Here is a 15,220-nt window from a genome sequence, read left to right as displayed (position 1 = left end):
ATACTTGGAGTAGTTGGTGACGGGAACAGGTCAGGTGAGGGAGGGAAGGGGTGAAGCGTAAAATCTGGTGCATGGTTAGCGCCAATTCCAATTGAATATGTTTCTGATATGTGTTTGCAATAGGCAGTGACGTGTGATTCTGTGCTGGTCCCAATGCTTCAGGGGCGAGCGTTGTACGCGAAGGGAGTTTTGTAGGCAACGTAGAACTGCTGGAGAGAGGAGAGGTGATTAGGATAAATGTGCTTGTTACAGATGTGGGTTAACGTGGCGTCTAACAAGCGCTGGCGAAGGAAGTATCCAGCACGATATGCTGAAAGGTTTGCGGCTGGCTTCTGATACGAGCGTCTATGTATTTTCCGTAGGCATTCCAGCTCATTCGAGAGTCTTGGATAAGTTTTGGGTAGATATTGACGGATGAGATCGTAAGTAGGGGGTTGTGAATGGAATGTGTATCTGATCATTCACATTCGGGATCAGAACTTCTATGGTGATGTTTACAACATTAGGAGAAATGAAGATAGCCAGGTATTACTTTCGGAATTGGCATGTTGTAGGATGAAGTTTGTGTTACCGTCGAGAGAATGAGTAAACTTATTCCACCACTGTAGTTTTCAGGAGGTCTAATATTGAATTTTAGATCAGCGGCAATAAAACAGATGGAAAAGTTACAGTCTATGTGGTTCACAAAGTAAAATCAGCAACAATTTAGTTTTAAATATATTTTGATTTTACGTGCTGCTTTGACTATAAAGATTTTGTTGTTATTGCTCCACCTCACCGAAACATAAAAACTGTGCCTTTGGTGATGAAATTTGATCAAACGAAGAACTGAACTATGTAGGTTTGTAACAAAGGGTTACAAATGATAAAATAATTGTACTGACAGGTTAGAACATTTCGGGAAGGTAGCTTTACCTTGCGGCAGAGCCAGTAACTTTCTCTTGGAGGAAGGTCTGTTGCTGCACAGCTGATGCAACGTGTAACTGGGCGAACACATGGAAAAGACGTCGGAGCCACCATCGTTAATCGTTGCACCAGTCGTTTCCAAAATTAAAAAAAAAGAAACAGACACACTCAGTCACCATTGAATCCACTCCGTTCGTTTAGCGCTGCTTGAGAATCTTTGTTTTTATACGTAAAACTGTGCAGGTTATCAAGTACGAAAGATTTTGTTTTGATATTCTGTGTATTTCCACGCTTCCATTCATCTGAACCAACTTGAGCTTAAGAGTTTTTAAGTGAGTCTTCAATGCGCTACCACACCCGTCGTAGCTGTGCTCCCTTAAAATTTGTCATGAAATTCCACCCTGTGTTTCCTGTATAAATTTAACACAAATCATTTTGTACGGTCTTGAGCCAATCTATTTGGCTCGTTTATTTTCAAAGTTTTGTGTCTTTAGTTATTCACGAAGCTGCCTCTGGATTGAAAGCCTATGCTGATATTAGATTTGTTCTAAGGCTTATTTAACTAAAATAATTTAAAGAGAGACTTAAAGCAATCAGAAAGCAATTAAATAATCACACACTTTTTTTATGTTCCCTTAACGAAAATCATAATTATGTAAAACTTCTCTCATCAATCCATTACATGATCAACACACCGTTGCTTCACGTGGATTGCGAGTTTCTCGGTGACTCTATTATTACGGGAACGTTGTCACGTTAACCCTTTTGACATGACCGTACCAACGATTCTAGTGCCGCGACACTGCACTATAATGCTGTCTGCTGGGGTCAGCTGTTGTTCTGTAAGTTTCCCCCTACCTACGATTACCCGTTCACTAGACAAGACAACGAATTGAATTGCTCAGGCAGGAAACACCAGCGGAAGTTTCCCTACCCAACATGCGTCCCTAGCATGCGCTAAATAAAACATTTTACTGTCTACGAGATATTAGAAGCTCTCGCTTTATCCAAATAACCACACTCAATTAGGTAAAAACACATGTACTGCATTTTTCAAGAAGTAGCCATACAAAACACTTACTCCTGGTCATACTCAATATAGTTACCAATTTACTTTTCTCTTGTACAAAAATTCCCATTAACTCATTCACAAAATGTTATAGAATACGGTAGTGGAAATCAGTATAAAGGCACTGATATTTGAAGGAAATTTAACGTTGATGGTAGAAATAGTTGGGCGCAGTGTATATGCAGTAGTATGAGGTCCAGTATACTGACAAATGCAGTCCAATGGATCGCATTTGATTTCAATAGTACAGAACATAATAAGACATGAACCATTTAGCTAGCAGAGGATGGAACTTGGTCCATCAGCAATCAGCTCTGTGTGGTGTTAGTGTGTGTGTACTGTGTGTACGTTCCTTTCCTACAGAAAAGAAACAGATACTATTAGTAATAGTGCGTACTGTGTCTATAAGCCATGACTGTGACAGTCACGCGGAAGACAGTTATTACATTTCGGAGAGGAGTCTCTGAGATGTGGAAAGATTGGTTCAAATGGCTCTAAGTACTACGGGACTTAATTTCTGAGGCCATCAGTCCCATAGAACTTAGAACTACTTAAACCTAACTAACCTAAAGACATCACACACATCCATGCCCGAGGCAGGATTCGAACCTGCGACCTTAGTGATCTTTACTTTTGCGCAAAGCAAGGGTCTCAAACCGTTATTCTTCTGAACTTCCTGCTGATTGGCAGTTGCCAGTAACTGCCTGAGGTGTACGAGAAATTTTGTCAAATGGAAACGTCTGGCAATCAAGAAACTACTGCAGAAACAAGCTCAAACTCCCAAATATAAATACACTCCTGGAAATGGAAAAAAGAACACATTGACACCGGTGTGTCAGACCCACCATACTTGCTCCGGACACTGCGAGAGGGCTGTACAAGTAATGATCACACGCACGGCACAGCGGACACACCAGGAACCGCGGTGTTGACCGTCGAATGGCGCTAGCTGCGCAGCATTTGTGCACCGCCGCCGTCAGTGTCAGCCAGTTTTCCGTGACATACGGAGCTCCATCGCAGTCTTTAACACTGGTAGCATGCCGCGACAGCGTGGACGTGAACCGTATGTGCAGTTGACGGACTTTGAGCGAGGGCGTATAGTGGGCATGCGGGAGGCCGGGTGGACGTACCGCCGAATTGCTCAACACGTGGGGCGTGAGGTCTCCACAGTACATCGATGTTGTCGCCAGTGGTCGGCGGAAGGTGCACGTGCCCGTCGACCTGGGACCGGACCGCAGCGACGCACGGATGCACGCCAAGACCGTAGGATCCTACGCAGTGCCGTAGGGGACCGCACCGCCACTTCCCAGCAACCGTCTCCATGAAGCTGGGCTACGGTCCCGCACACCGTTAGGCCGTCTTCCGCTCACGCCCCAACATCGTGCAGCCCGCCTCCAGTGGTGTCGCGACAGGCGTGAATGGAGGGACGAATGGAGACGTGTCGTCTTCAGCGATGAGAGTCGCTTCTGCCTTGGTGCCAATGATGGTCGTATGCGTGTTTGGCGCCGTGCAGGTGAGCGCCACAATCAGGACCGCATGCGACCGACGCACACAGGGCCAACACCCGGCATCATGGTGTGGGGAGCGATCTCCTACACTGGCCGTACACCACTGGTGATCGTCGAGGGGACACTGAATAGTGCACGGTACATCCAAACCGTCATCGAACCCATCGTTCTACCATTCCTAGACCGGCAAGGGAACTTGCTGTTCCAACAGGACAATGCACGTCCGCATGTATCCCGTGCCACCCAACGTGCTCTAGAAGGTATAAGTCAACTACCCTGGCCAGCAAGATCTCCGGATCTGTCCCCCATTGAGCATGTTTGGGACTGGATGAAGCGTCGTCTCACGCGGTCTGCACGTCCAGCACGAACGCTGGTCCAACTGAGGCGCCAGGTGGAAATGGCATGGCAAGCCGTTCCACAGGACTACATCCAGCATCTCTACGATCGTCTCCATGGGAGAATAGCAGCCTGCATTGCTGCGAAAGGTGGATATACACTGTACTAGTGCCGACATTGTGCATGCTCTGTTGCCTGTGTCTATGTGCCTGTGGTTCTGTCAGTGTGACCCCAGGAATGTGTCAATAAAGTTTCCCCTTCCTGGGACAATGAATTCACGGTGTTCTTATTTCAATTTCCAGGAGTGTAGTTTAGATTGGAGTTTGCTGAAAAACATATTTCATAGACTTGAGAATGGAATAAAGTGATCTTCATGATGAGAAGAAGATAGTTTAGGTGTTCCGAATGGATTTCAGTATTACTGGCATTATCTGAGAACAGTGCAGCAAGTAAGAATCAGTAGAAATTTCGGTGGTAGACGTGTTACGATTGGGCAACATTCTACACTACCCTACAGCACTGCAGGTAACTCACGTTTTGCTTGGGTGAACACTAGTATGAACTCTAATGTGTACCCTAAGATGTTAGAGACAGAATGGAGTGTAATGTATGATGACTTAGGGGACGAAAGTATAATGTTTCAACAACATAATGAATCTGTCAAGGTTTCCGCATAACAAAGAAGTAGTTTTAAGATAAATATATCGATGGCTTGCCCTGACCTACACGCAACATGGTCTTGAGCCCCGTCGAAAACATTTGTGGAATACTTGCAACGCGTGTTTATCGCAATGGAAGGCAATTTGGGGCCATATGTGCGCTGAAAGGAGCGATACGGGAAGACAAGGCGACAATTTCACTGCAAGACCTACAAACTTTAATCAAATTAATGCCGAATTTTTGAAGTAATTAGGTTGGACAAAGTACTAACAATGCAATAATACAACAGGACAGTGAGTGCCTTTATACCAATGTCCATCTAGGAAATGCCAATACCACATTTTGTTACTTGTGTTATGAAAGAAACTGAAAAATATCGTCATAATTGTTTATGTCTTATACGTATCTACTACTTTCATAATAAATTCGATACATCTATGCTTCAGACATTGTATATGTCTTTGGTAGGAACCCTGCCGTTATACTGATTTCCACTAGTCTATATTGCTTACAAAAAGTTCATGAAATACCGTTTTCATAGTGTGCACAACACGTCTTGCAGTATTAATTTTCATTACTGAAAACAAACTTTCAAAACTTAGTAATAAATAAAAGTTCCGACACTGATAATTCAGATGCTCACGAGAAAAAAGTCGCTTCTTCTTCATAGTACAAATCTCTGTTCTTTGTCTCCTGTGTAATTGTACAGCACTACATGAAGTAGCGGGAGCTGCGAGAAACATGTTTTGCTGCTACCGTGGAGCAGCTACGACTCGTTGAGCTTTCTGTCTGGGTAAATCGTACTGGCACTAAAGGGTGCGGGGTGACTCTCTGTTTTCATTCGCTGCGACAAAACTATAGCAAATAAGAAAAAGTCCACTATCACTCAGGAAGAGAAAGAGAGGTGCCCTCCTCGTCCAGTGCGCCTACTTTGATCCTCGTCCAGTGCGCTTACTTTAACTCAAATTTATCTTGTACGTAAATGGATCTATTTGAAATGTGAACAAACTGTGATTAATAATATCTTTAGCTGTCTGCAGAGCATAACTGACGATGTTCCTTCCACAATATACATTTTAGCTACATTAGACTCCCCTTTCAGTCCAAGCACAATGTGTGACATAAATTCATTTATACCCAATAGTTTATAACACTTTCCATTCAATCTCTCATTCACTTTGTTGGCTCTTCAAATGCTTCTTATTGAAGAAAATAACTGCATATGAAAGTTATATATTAAAATAATTACTCACATGATTAAAATTAGGAGTTATCAGATACGGGCTGATAAAATGATTAGCTCAACTGTCTGCATGATTTTATTACAGTACCAGAATTTTGTTACGTGTAAAGAACTGCTAAACAGGTACTTAAGGTTAACTAAAATATTTTATTACTTATCGAAGTTGCAGACGTAAATTTTTTAGTGGGAGTTACCATTGTTAGTTCCAGTATTGCGTTAAAATTTCATGATAATCGTAACTGTATGATGTGCGAAACAATAATGAAGAATTACGCATTGCAGTGATCTGACAAAAGGCACTTTAAAAACTGAAGTGAAAAAGTCATGCGATACCTCCCAATATCGTGTCGAGCCACCTTTTGACCGGTGTAGTGCAACAGTCCGACGTGGCATATACTCAACAAATCGTTACAAGTCCCCTTCAGAAATACTGAACCAAAATTCTATCGTTGTTTGGGAACATGAAGTACATAAATGGCTGAAAATGGTCTACAAGTAGTCGAACATGCCCATTTCCAGTCAATGATTGTTCCACTTAGACCAGGGAACCTAGTCGATTCCATGCAAACACAACGCAGACCATTGTGGAACCACGACCAGCTTGCACAGTGCTGTGTTGGCAACTTCGATCCATGGCTTCGTGGGGGTCTGCCCCATACTAGAAATCTACCACAAGCTCTTACCAACTGAAATCTAGACTTTCTCACCAGGCCACGGTTTTCCAGTCGTCTAGGTCCCAACCGATATGATCACGAGCCCGTGAGAGGCGCTACAAGCGATGTCGTGTTGTTAGCAAAGGCACTCGCGTCGGTCTTCTGTTGCCATAGTCCATTAACGCCAGATTTTACCGGGTTGTTCTAATTGATACGTACATCGTACGTCCCACATTAATTTCAGCGATTATTTCACGCAGTGTTGCTTGTCTGTTAGCACCGACAACTCTACGCAAATGCCGCTGCTCTCGGTCGTTTAGTGAAGACCAGCAGAACTGCGGTGTCCTTGGTGAGAGGTAATGCCTGAAATTTGGTATTCTCGGCACATTCTTGACACTGTCGATTTCGAAACATTGAATTCCCTAACGATTTACGAAATGGAGTGTTCCATGAGTCTAGCTCCAATTACCATTCCGCGTTCAGAGTCTGTTAATTACCGTCGTATGGCCATTATCATATCGGAAACCCTTTCACGTGAATCACCGGAGTACAAACGACTGTTTGTCAGTGTACTGCCCTGTACGCGATATTCCCGCCATCTGGATATGTGCATGGCGCTATCCCATATGACTTTTTCACCTCGGTGTAGCTCTTGGCAGACATCCAGTGACGTCATCTATCGCTTCTTGCAGTGTGAGAATCAAATCTCCTCCCTATTGGCAACTGCACAATTGCAAGGTGTTGTGTATCGTATTTAAGCAAACAACTGCTGTTCCCGTACGTCACTCGCAATGCTGCGAAAACTTTCTGTCCCGTACGCATTCTGCACCGCGACCACTGGCTCGCGCCCTAATCAGGAGATGACGAGCGCCGACGTATCCGGAATCTGCACCGGCAAAACAAGGCGTCGCCCAAAACAAAGCTGCAAAGTGGGCAGTGCGAGGTGTCCAGCCGGTAGCCAAGGCCGCACGGGGCCCTATAAAAGCGGGCGCGAAGACCCAGTCAGCATACAGTGCAGCCCAGGCAGCATCCACACCTCAACCACCATGAAGGCTTTCGTGAGTACCGCCCACTGCAGCCAGCGGCGCGGCGTTAGGGCTAGTAGGAGCGTTACAAAGGAGGGTAGCCGAGATGTCCAGTGGCTTAACCACTGTGCAGCCTTCCCATTTACCTCATTGTGGGAAACTTTGAAGATGCTGTACCAAGCATTTGAGACTAAATGAAGAGCGAGATGTTTTATTTTTTATTTATTTATTCCTTTAGGATTTTCAGAAAATCTCTTACATGGGGTCAAAACAGCATATATATCAAAACTCATTAAGAGATTTGCTTACCAGGTTTCACAATTTCTAAGCATTCTGGTGCTTGTACCATTATGATGATAGTTATAATTACTAATGCAAGTAAATGGCTGAGCTGTGAATGGGAATTTGGAGTCATAAGGGAGGCATGCTAGTGTAGTCCATGCAGTTGTGCAAAGCCAGTGTGCCAGGGTGGTGTAGCGGTTAGTACATCCACCTAGTGAGCAGGGGGCCTGGGTTCGAATCACAGCTTTGGTACAAACTTTCATTTGTTGCCCCAGTCAGGATATATATATCATTGACTTTTGAGACTTGAAAAGGTCTCCGAAAGGGTATACTTTCATTTGATTAATGTTGGTTGGTAATAATATTAATAATAATAACAGCAACAGACATTCAATATAATAATAATAAATTAACCAGACTAGCGGTTCTGAAGTCATTATTAAAGTCATTGGAAACAGGAGTCACAATGTCAGAGGGGTAGACTGAAATGACAGTGACAGTATCTGTTCAGAAAGCAGACTTTCAGCAGGTCGTTAACGAAGAGGAAGATGGAGGACGAAGAGATGAGCTCAGTAAGCTGCAAATAATTACATAGAACAAACATCTGGTCGTTGTGGTTGATTACGCAACATTACCTCTAATTTGAAGGTAGATTTCTGTACAATTTCTCGACATTCCGGTCTGGTTCCCAACGCAGGAAATTATTTTGAGAAAATTACTGTGTTATGTAGTGGTATAACAGAGGATTTTTTGAGAACGATTTCCTCTGCTACGCTGTTCACATGGAGCCCTTAGAGCTGAGGACAAGTAAGAGGGAATGGAATGATAGCGGGGACAGTAAAGTAAATAGAGGGCGTATATGGGTTTTATAGATGATGGATGTCTCAGAGGGCCATGATCCCTGAGGTGAACTCATGGCAAATGTTGCGGGCGTGGGTTGCATTTGAAAAGTCAAGCCTTTCGTTTGCATGATATCCTGTGCTGTTCTCTGGATTAATCTATGCATACTGTTACCTCAGTATCTGTCAAGATCACAAAAGTACTATAGTGTCTTGCAGAGCACAGGTCACTGTAGAGACGCCTCATAAAAAAATATGAGAAGTTATTTTCACTTATGATATCACTGCCATTATTTACAATACGTACCTATAACTCAAAGCAAAGGGATGTTATATACAATCTGCTAATTTGCGCCGATATCATTGAAATACTCAATCGTTTAACTGAAACAATATTCCTACACTCCCTGCAAAATTAGCTTCTGCTGATGTGCTGCAACATTGGCAAAGTTCTTTTAGAATAATAACGTCGGTGCACCTTTAACTTGTGATATACAACTCCTAAATGATGGATAGATACCCGAGAAAAGGCAACGCGTGTTTGTTGAGTTTATTGACAGAATGATGGCAGTGTGTCACCCATAGTATCTTTGCTCAATTTTCTTGAAACGATACTTAATAAGCCATTCCAATAAAATATGTGATCTTTATAGTCGGTGTGAAGCGTAAATGACCTACAGCGTTTGTGTTAAAGCCAACATAAAGTAACTACTGTGACGACATTTATCAGTACTCTAATTTTGTCATTGGTCTTGGAAATTCATTATAATTTTTTACAGATTCCATACAGAGTAGGTCATAGGAACGTATGAGGACGTTAGTGATGGGTAAACACATCTCAAATAGTTGAGACACATAACAGAGACACGGATGCTTTATAGACTGATAATAATTAATGACTTTCTTGACCAATGTTCTATGTTTTGTAATCAATTCTAGTAGAGTATACGTACTAGTACAATAACTAAAACTCCCAGAAATATAACCTGAAAAGAATGAACCTTGATAAATCTCTATAGTATTTTACGTGAAAAATCACAATTATATGTTATTGTTCATTTTCTACATCAGTTTCTCGAACTATTCTTCACCTACAAGCCATTTTACGAAAGCTTTCTGCCACAAATCTACTGTTTTCAAGGCATTCTGATGCATGTATGCTTCTGCTGTCCACAGGTCTGCTCTTTCCTCGTAGTCCTGCTGGTGGCGGCCGTGTTCGCCCAGGAGAAGGCCAAGGAGACCCTGAAGGGCGCCGAGGCCTACTACGCCTACGCCGCCCCCTACGCCTACAGCGCCTTCGGCTACCCCGCCGTCAGCGCCTACTCCGCCTACCCTTACGCTGCCGTCGGCTACCCCTACTACTACCGCTGAAAATGGACATGACTTCTATGAGGATGCAGTTCTCACTTCAGTGACTACTGTACTCTCTTCCTTCCTTCAATAAATACAACTGTATCACAAAACGTACCCCTGAGTCTTTCTAATTATTTATATTTCCTCTGTTCAACAATGGACAGTACTCCTTACACCAACTGCACCGATAAGGGTTTCTTAAATTGGTATAACCCTTTAAATTACTCGTGCAAACATTCAGAATGAACAAATAATTTAAATAAACCTTCACAGATGAGAAATTATCATTGAAGTTCTAATAATTTGTTAGATATAACAGGTTCTTCACTGTATTCCAAGAGATAATGGAAGATCGGGACAATGAGCTAAAGGATGACAGGTGGATGAGAAATTCCAGAACCAAAATGGATTCATATAACTGAAGACCACATACACATCCACACAGCCAACCAACACACACACACAGACACACACACACACACACACACACACACACACACACACACACACCGAGTTGCCAGCAGTCATCGTTCCCAGGAGAAAGGGACATAAGTCGACTCTTACCTTCTGAAATCTATGTGCTGTATTTTTATCCATACAGTCCTGATAGTAACGGCTTCCTGGCAACACACACTCAAATCGGTTGCGATATAACGCACTATAGGTGAACAATTGACCTGCATAGCTTTTACGAGGCGTAATGACGTCCACTCGACAAACGAAACACTTTTGGCTGCCCTCTATGGAACATTATAAACAAATGGTTCAAATGGCTCTAAGCACTATGGGACTTAACATCTGAGGTCATCAGATCCTAGTCCGGCTGAGAGTCTCAGAGCAATGGTGCAGGATCAGAAAGATTCCTGCAGGGGATCCATCACTTGTTTCCGGATGGCAGACTTAGGTGTGAAGTGGCTATGAAGTGCTTGGTCATCTGATTCAATACCTCTCCATAAGTTAACCGACCTTTCAAAAAAATGGTTCAAATGGCTCTGAGCACTACGGGACTTAACTTCTAAGGTCATCAGTCCCCTAGAACTTAGAACTACTTAAACCTAACTAACCTAAGGACATGACACACATCCATGCCCGAGGCAGGATTCGAACTTGCGACCGTAGCGGTCACGCGGTTCCAAACTGAAGCGCTTAGAACTGCACAGCCACACTGGCCGGCCCGACCTTTCATTCTAATCTTCAACCTTCTTTTCTTACACCACATTTCAAAAGATTCTATTCACTTCCTTTCTGTACTGTTGTCGACCACGTTTCACTTCCATACAGACTACAGCTTAAACAAATACTTTTCCAAAAGAATTCCTAACACATATTGGGTGTTCTCTGACAGAGTTTGAAAGGGGCCTCATTGTTGGCCTCTACTTGGCTGGCTGATTGAATAATGCAATATCAAGCTTTGTTGCGTATTCGGATGTGACAATGGCACAACGTTGGACTGCATGAGAATGTGAGGGCAACCATACTCGTTATCATGGTTCTGGTCGACCACCACAAGGGAGGATCGCCGCAACGTGGACCAAGTCATTTCCTTTGTTATTTATTTCTACTTAATGCAGCTACGTGCTGCCACGCCGGCCACCATATTGTCCACACTTGTTGCGGCCAGCTTTGTCATGTATGGTCTGAGACGGCATGAACAGTTAACTAAATTAATTACTTCTCTAACAGTAGACCATTAGCAATAAATACTCTGCTTCTCTGCATGGAATTACGCTTCAGATAGGGGAAAGTACGTCGTCGGCTGCTGTTTTGGAAAACTGTTGATTTTTAATGCAATGTGTAGTGATGTGGTACAGTAGTGGGATACATTGTGGAATATATGTTAGCCAGGGTTTCTCTAATTGTAATCTTAATAGATTATGTTGTTAGACTCTGTTTCAGTCGTAGTGACTCAACAAATTATTTGTTTAAATCTTCTTTCAATTCTGGATTCAGTAAGTACAGGTAAGAGTAGCATATTCAGTTGAAATGCTTGGGGCTATAAGCCAAAAGCAAACACACACTACACTTTTTGAGCAGTTTCCTAGTAGAAAATGACTTACTTTATAACGTTAGAACAGTTACCTGTACAAAATTCCTTACCGTTGCGACTACATTAAGTAAGTGTGTGTGTGTGTGTGTGTGTGTGTGTGTGTGTGTGTGTGTGTGTGTGTGTGCGTGTGTCTGTGCCCACTCCGTTCAATGTTCACTTAGGTTTTCCAGTTTGATTTATGAGGCATGTAGTTTCATATGTTGCAGCATAGCTTAATAGACCATGGTTCTAATCAACTGCTCATGGTGGTAGTTCAGACTTTAGCACGCACTTACACATTATAAGCTTACGAATCGTTGTTTATACTTTGTTAAACTCATGTGCTCTCTAACTTTGTAGAGTAGCTGAAAATGACCAACATGAAGGTATACCTTGCAAGGGCTGGGAAGAAAAAGGAAGTAAGGTTAAGGTTTCATGTCTGAAACATCACAATGGTTGTTTTATAGTCTTGAACTGCGCATTTCATCTCGAGTGAATAATGATATTTAACCAAACAGAAAATCATACGTTTCCTCCGAGTGAGGAACTTGCATAATGTTTAAATATATGTATACGCATATGTATATGTACTCATATGTCTTAGATTCATTTTTCTCCATGCTTGTAACTTTTGCGACGGAAGGTCCATGTAAGTGTTATTAAATAACAAGAAATGTTTACATGGGCGATGTAGGCTGCTTTATCTCTTTATTTCAATACTATAACATGCTCACTAAGTACTGAATGCTTATTATCTTTTAGCAGTCAGTCGGTGAGAAGAATTGGCTGGTTTCGTCGAGATTTGCACACATTGTGGTCATCTCATTGAGATAGTGATCACTGATATTTATTACGTAGAACTGGCATATTTCATCTTAATGAAGTTCTGTCTGTCAGCGGGGACATAAATTGACACATTTACAATTTTGAAGATTCGCGGTCGTACAGTTTTCAACCAAGCCGGTTAATTCTGAAAGAAATATTTCGTTTTCGTTTATTAATGACATCGAGAGACAGACATAGTAATATCATTATGAAAAACTCAGGACAGTACTCTCTCTCACCGATGTAACGAGCGTTTTTGCGTCATCAGGTAAGTGGACTCACCCTGCCAAGTTCCTTTCAACTAAGTCTCATAATTTTAAGGTTGTGAGTTCGATCTTCACCCAGGGCATTTAATCTGTTGTACTTCATTGCTGAATTAAAAGCGTTGATGTTACAGAACGACGTGGCGCAGTAGTTAGCACAATGGATGCACATTCGGGAGGACGACGGCTCAAACCCGTGTCCGGCCATCCTGATTTAGGTTTCCCGCGTTTCCCCTAAATCACTTCAGGCAAATGCCGGGATGGTTCCTTTGAAAGGGCACGGCCGACTTCCTTCACCATCCTTCCCTAATCCGATGGGGCAGATGACCTCGCTGTTTGGTCCCCTCCCCCGACTCAATCAATCACCGTTTCAATTAATCTTTGAAATTCCTTGCCGTCTCTGACAGAATATCAGTATCACTGACAAATATAAAATTTTCTTTATTCTCCCTGAGTTCTGACTCACTTCACAAATTTGTCCTCAGATTCATTTTCTGACTGACTCATATACAAATAAAATACCATGGAGATTTGCTAACAAACACGTCTCAATCACTTCTTAAGTACTGCTTCCTTTTCATGTACAGTCGTGGACAAAACGAGCGAGACCCCTCGCCTTTTCGTTATGCTGAACCGCACAGCTTTAAAGTCTGCTACACAGCATAACAGGCAAGGCGACGAAGTGCTACCAACATACTATGCACAGGTGTGAAAATGAAAAACTATCCGAAATTTGTCAGACTGTTTTCAATCATGTGTAAGACTATATTAATGCTGATTAGTGTGTTAACCACAACACCTAGATATAAGATATAAATGAAAGAAGAAGCGCTAATTAGTATGAGCTGTACTAAAAAATGAATTCCAGCTTATATACATCTATATCTACAGCTACATCCGTACTCCGCAATCCACCTGACGGTGTGTGGCGGGGGGAACCCTGAGTACCTCTATCGGTTCTCCCTTCTATTCCAGTCTCGTATTGTTCGTGGAAAGAACGATTGTCGGTATGCTTCTGTGTGGGCTCTAATATCTCTGATTTTATCCTCATGGTCTCTTCGCGAGATATACGTAGGAGGGAGCAATATACTGCTTGACTCTTCGGTGAAGGTATGTTCTCGAAACTTTAACAAAAGCCCGTACCGAGCTACTGAGCGTCTCTCCTGCAGAGTCTTCCACTGGAGTTTATCATCTCCGTAACGCTTTCGCGATTATTAAATGATCCTGTAACGAAGCGCGCTGCTCTCCGTTGGATCTTCTCTATCTCTTCTATCAACCCTATCTGGTACGGATCCCCACACTGCTGAGCAGTATTCAAGCAGTGGGCGAACAAGCGTACTGTAACCTACTTCCTTTGTTTTCGGATTGCATTTCCTTGGGATTCTTCCAATGAATCTCAGTCTGGCATCTACTTTACCGACCATCAACTTCATATGATCATTCCATTTTAAATCACTCCTAATGCGTACTCCCAGATAACTTATGGAATTAACTGCTTCCACTTGCTGACCTGCTATTTTGTAGCTAAATGATAAGGGATCTATCTTTCTATGTATTCGCAGCACATTACACTTGTCTACATTGAGATTCAATTGCCATTCCCTGCACCATGCGTCAATTCGCTGCAGATCCTCCTGCATTTCAGTACAATTTTCCATTGTCACAACCTCTCGATACACCACAGCATCATCTGCAAAAAGCGTCAGTGAACTTCCGATGTCATCCACAAGGTCATTTATGTATAATGCGAATAGCAACGGTCCTACGACACTCCCCTGCGGCACACCTGAAATCACTCTTACTTCGGAAGACTTCTCTCCACTGAGAATGACATGCTGCGTTCTGTTATCTAGGAACTCCTCAATCCAATCACACAATTGGTCTGATAGTCCATTTGCTCTTACTTTGTTGATTAAATGACTGTGGGGAACTGTATCGAACGCCTTGTGGATGTCAACAAACACGGAATCTACCTGTGAACCCGTGTCTATGGTCCTCTGAGTCTCGTGGACGAATAGCGCGAGCTGGGTTTCGCACGACCGTCTTTTTCGAAACCCATGCTGATTCCTACCGAGTAGATTTCTAGTCTCCATAAAAGTCATTATACTCGAACATAATACGTGTTCCAAAATTCTACAACTGATCGACGTTAGAGATATAGGTCTATAGTTCTGCACATCTGTTCGACGTCCCTTCTTGAAAACGGGGATGACCTGTGCCTTTTTCAAATCC

The 15,220-nt window shown here is 42.8% G+C and overlaps 1 protein-coding gene across 1 annotated transcript; it reads left to right on the top strand.

The window, feature by feature from the left end:
- Positions 1–7,220: 7,220 nt before the first annotated feature.
- Positions 7,221–9,988, top strand: LOC124605250. Its single transcript, XM_047136807.1, has 2 exons — positions 7,221–7,433; positions 9,698–9,988. Exons 1-2 carry the CDS (start codon positions 7,236–7,238, stop codon positions 9,890–9,892), a joined length of 393 nt encoding a protein of 130 aa, XP_046992763.1. The 5' UTR covers positions 7,221–7,235; the 3' UTR covers positions 9,893–9,988.
- Positions 9,989–15,220: the final 5,232 nt, after the last annotated feature.

This window comes from Schistocerca americana, chromosome 3, assembly GCF_021461395.2.
Source record: "Schistocerca americana isolate TAMUIC-IGC-003095 chromosome 3, iqSchAmer2.1, whole genome shotgun sequence".
In the NCBI taxonomy this organism is placed as follows: domain Eukaryota; kingdom Metazoa; phylum Arthropoda; class Insecta; order Orthoptera; family Acrididae; genus Schistocerca; species Schistocerca americana.
The sequence above is the reverse complement of the archived record's forward strand: the minus strand, read 5'-3'. Positions and strand labels throughout refer to the sequence as shown.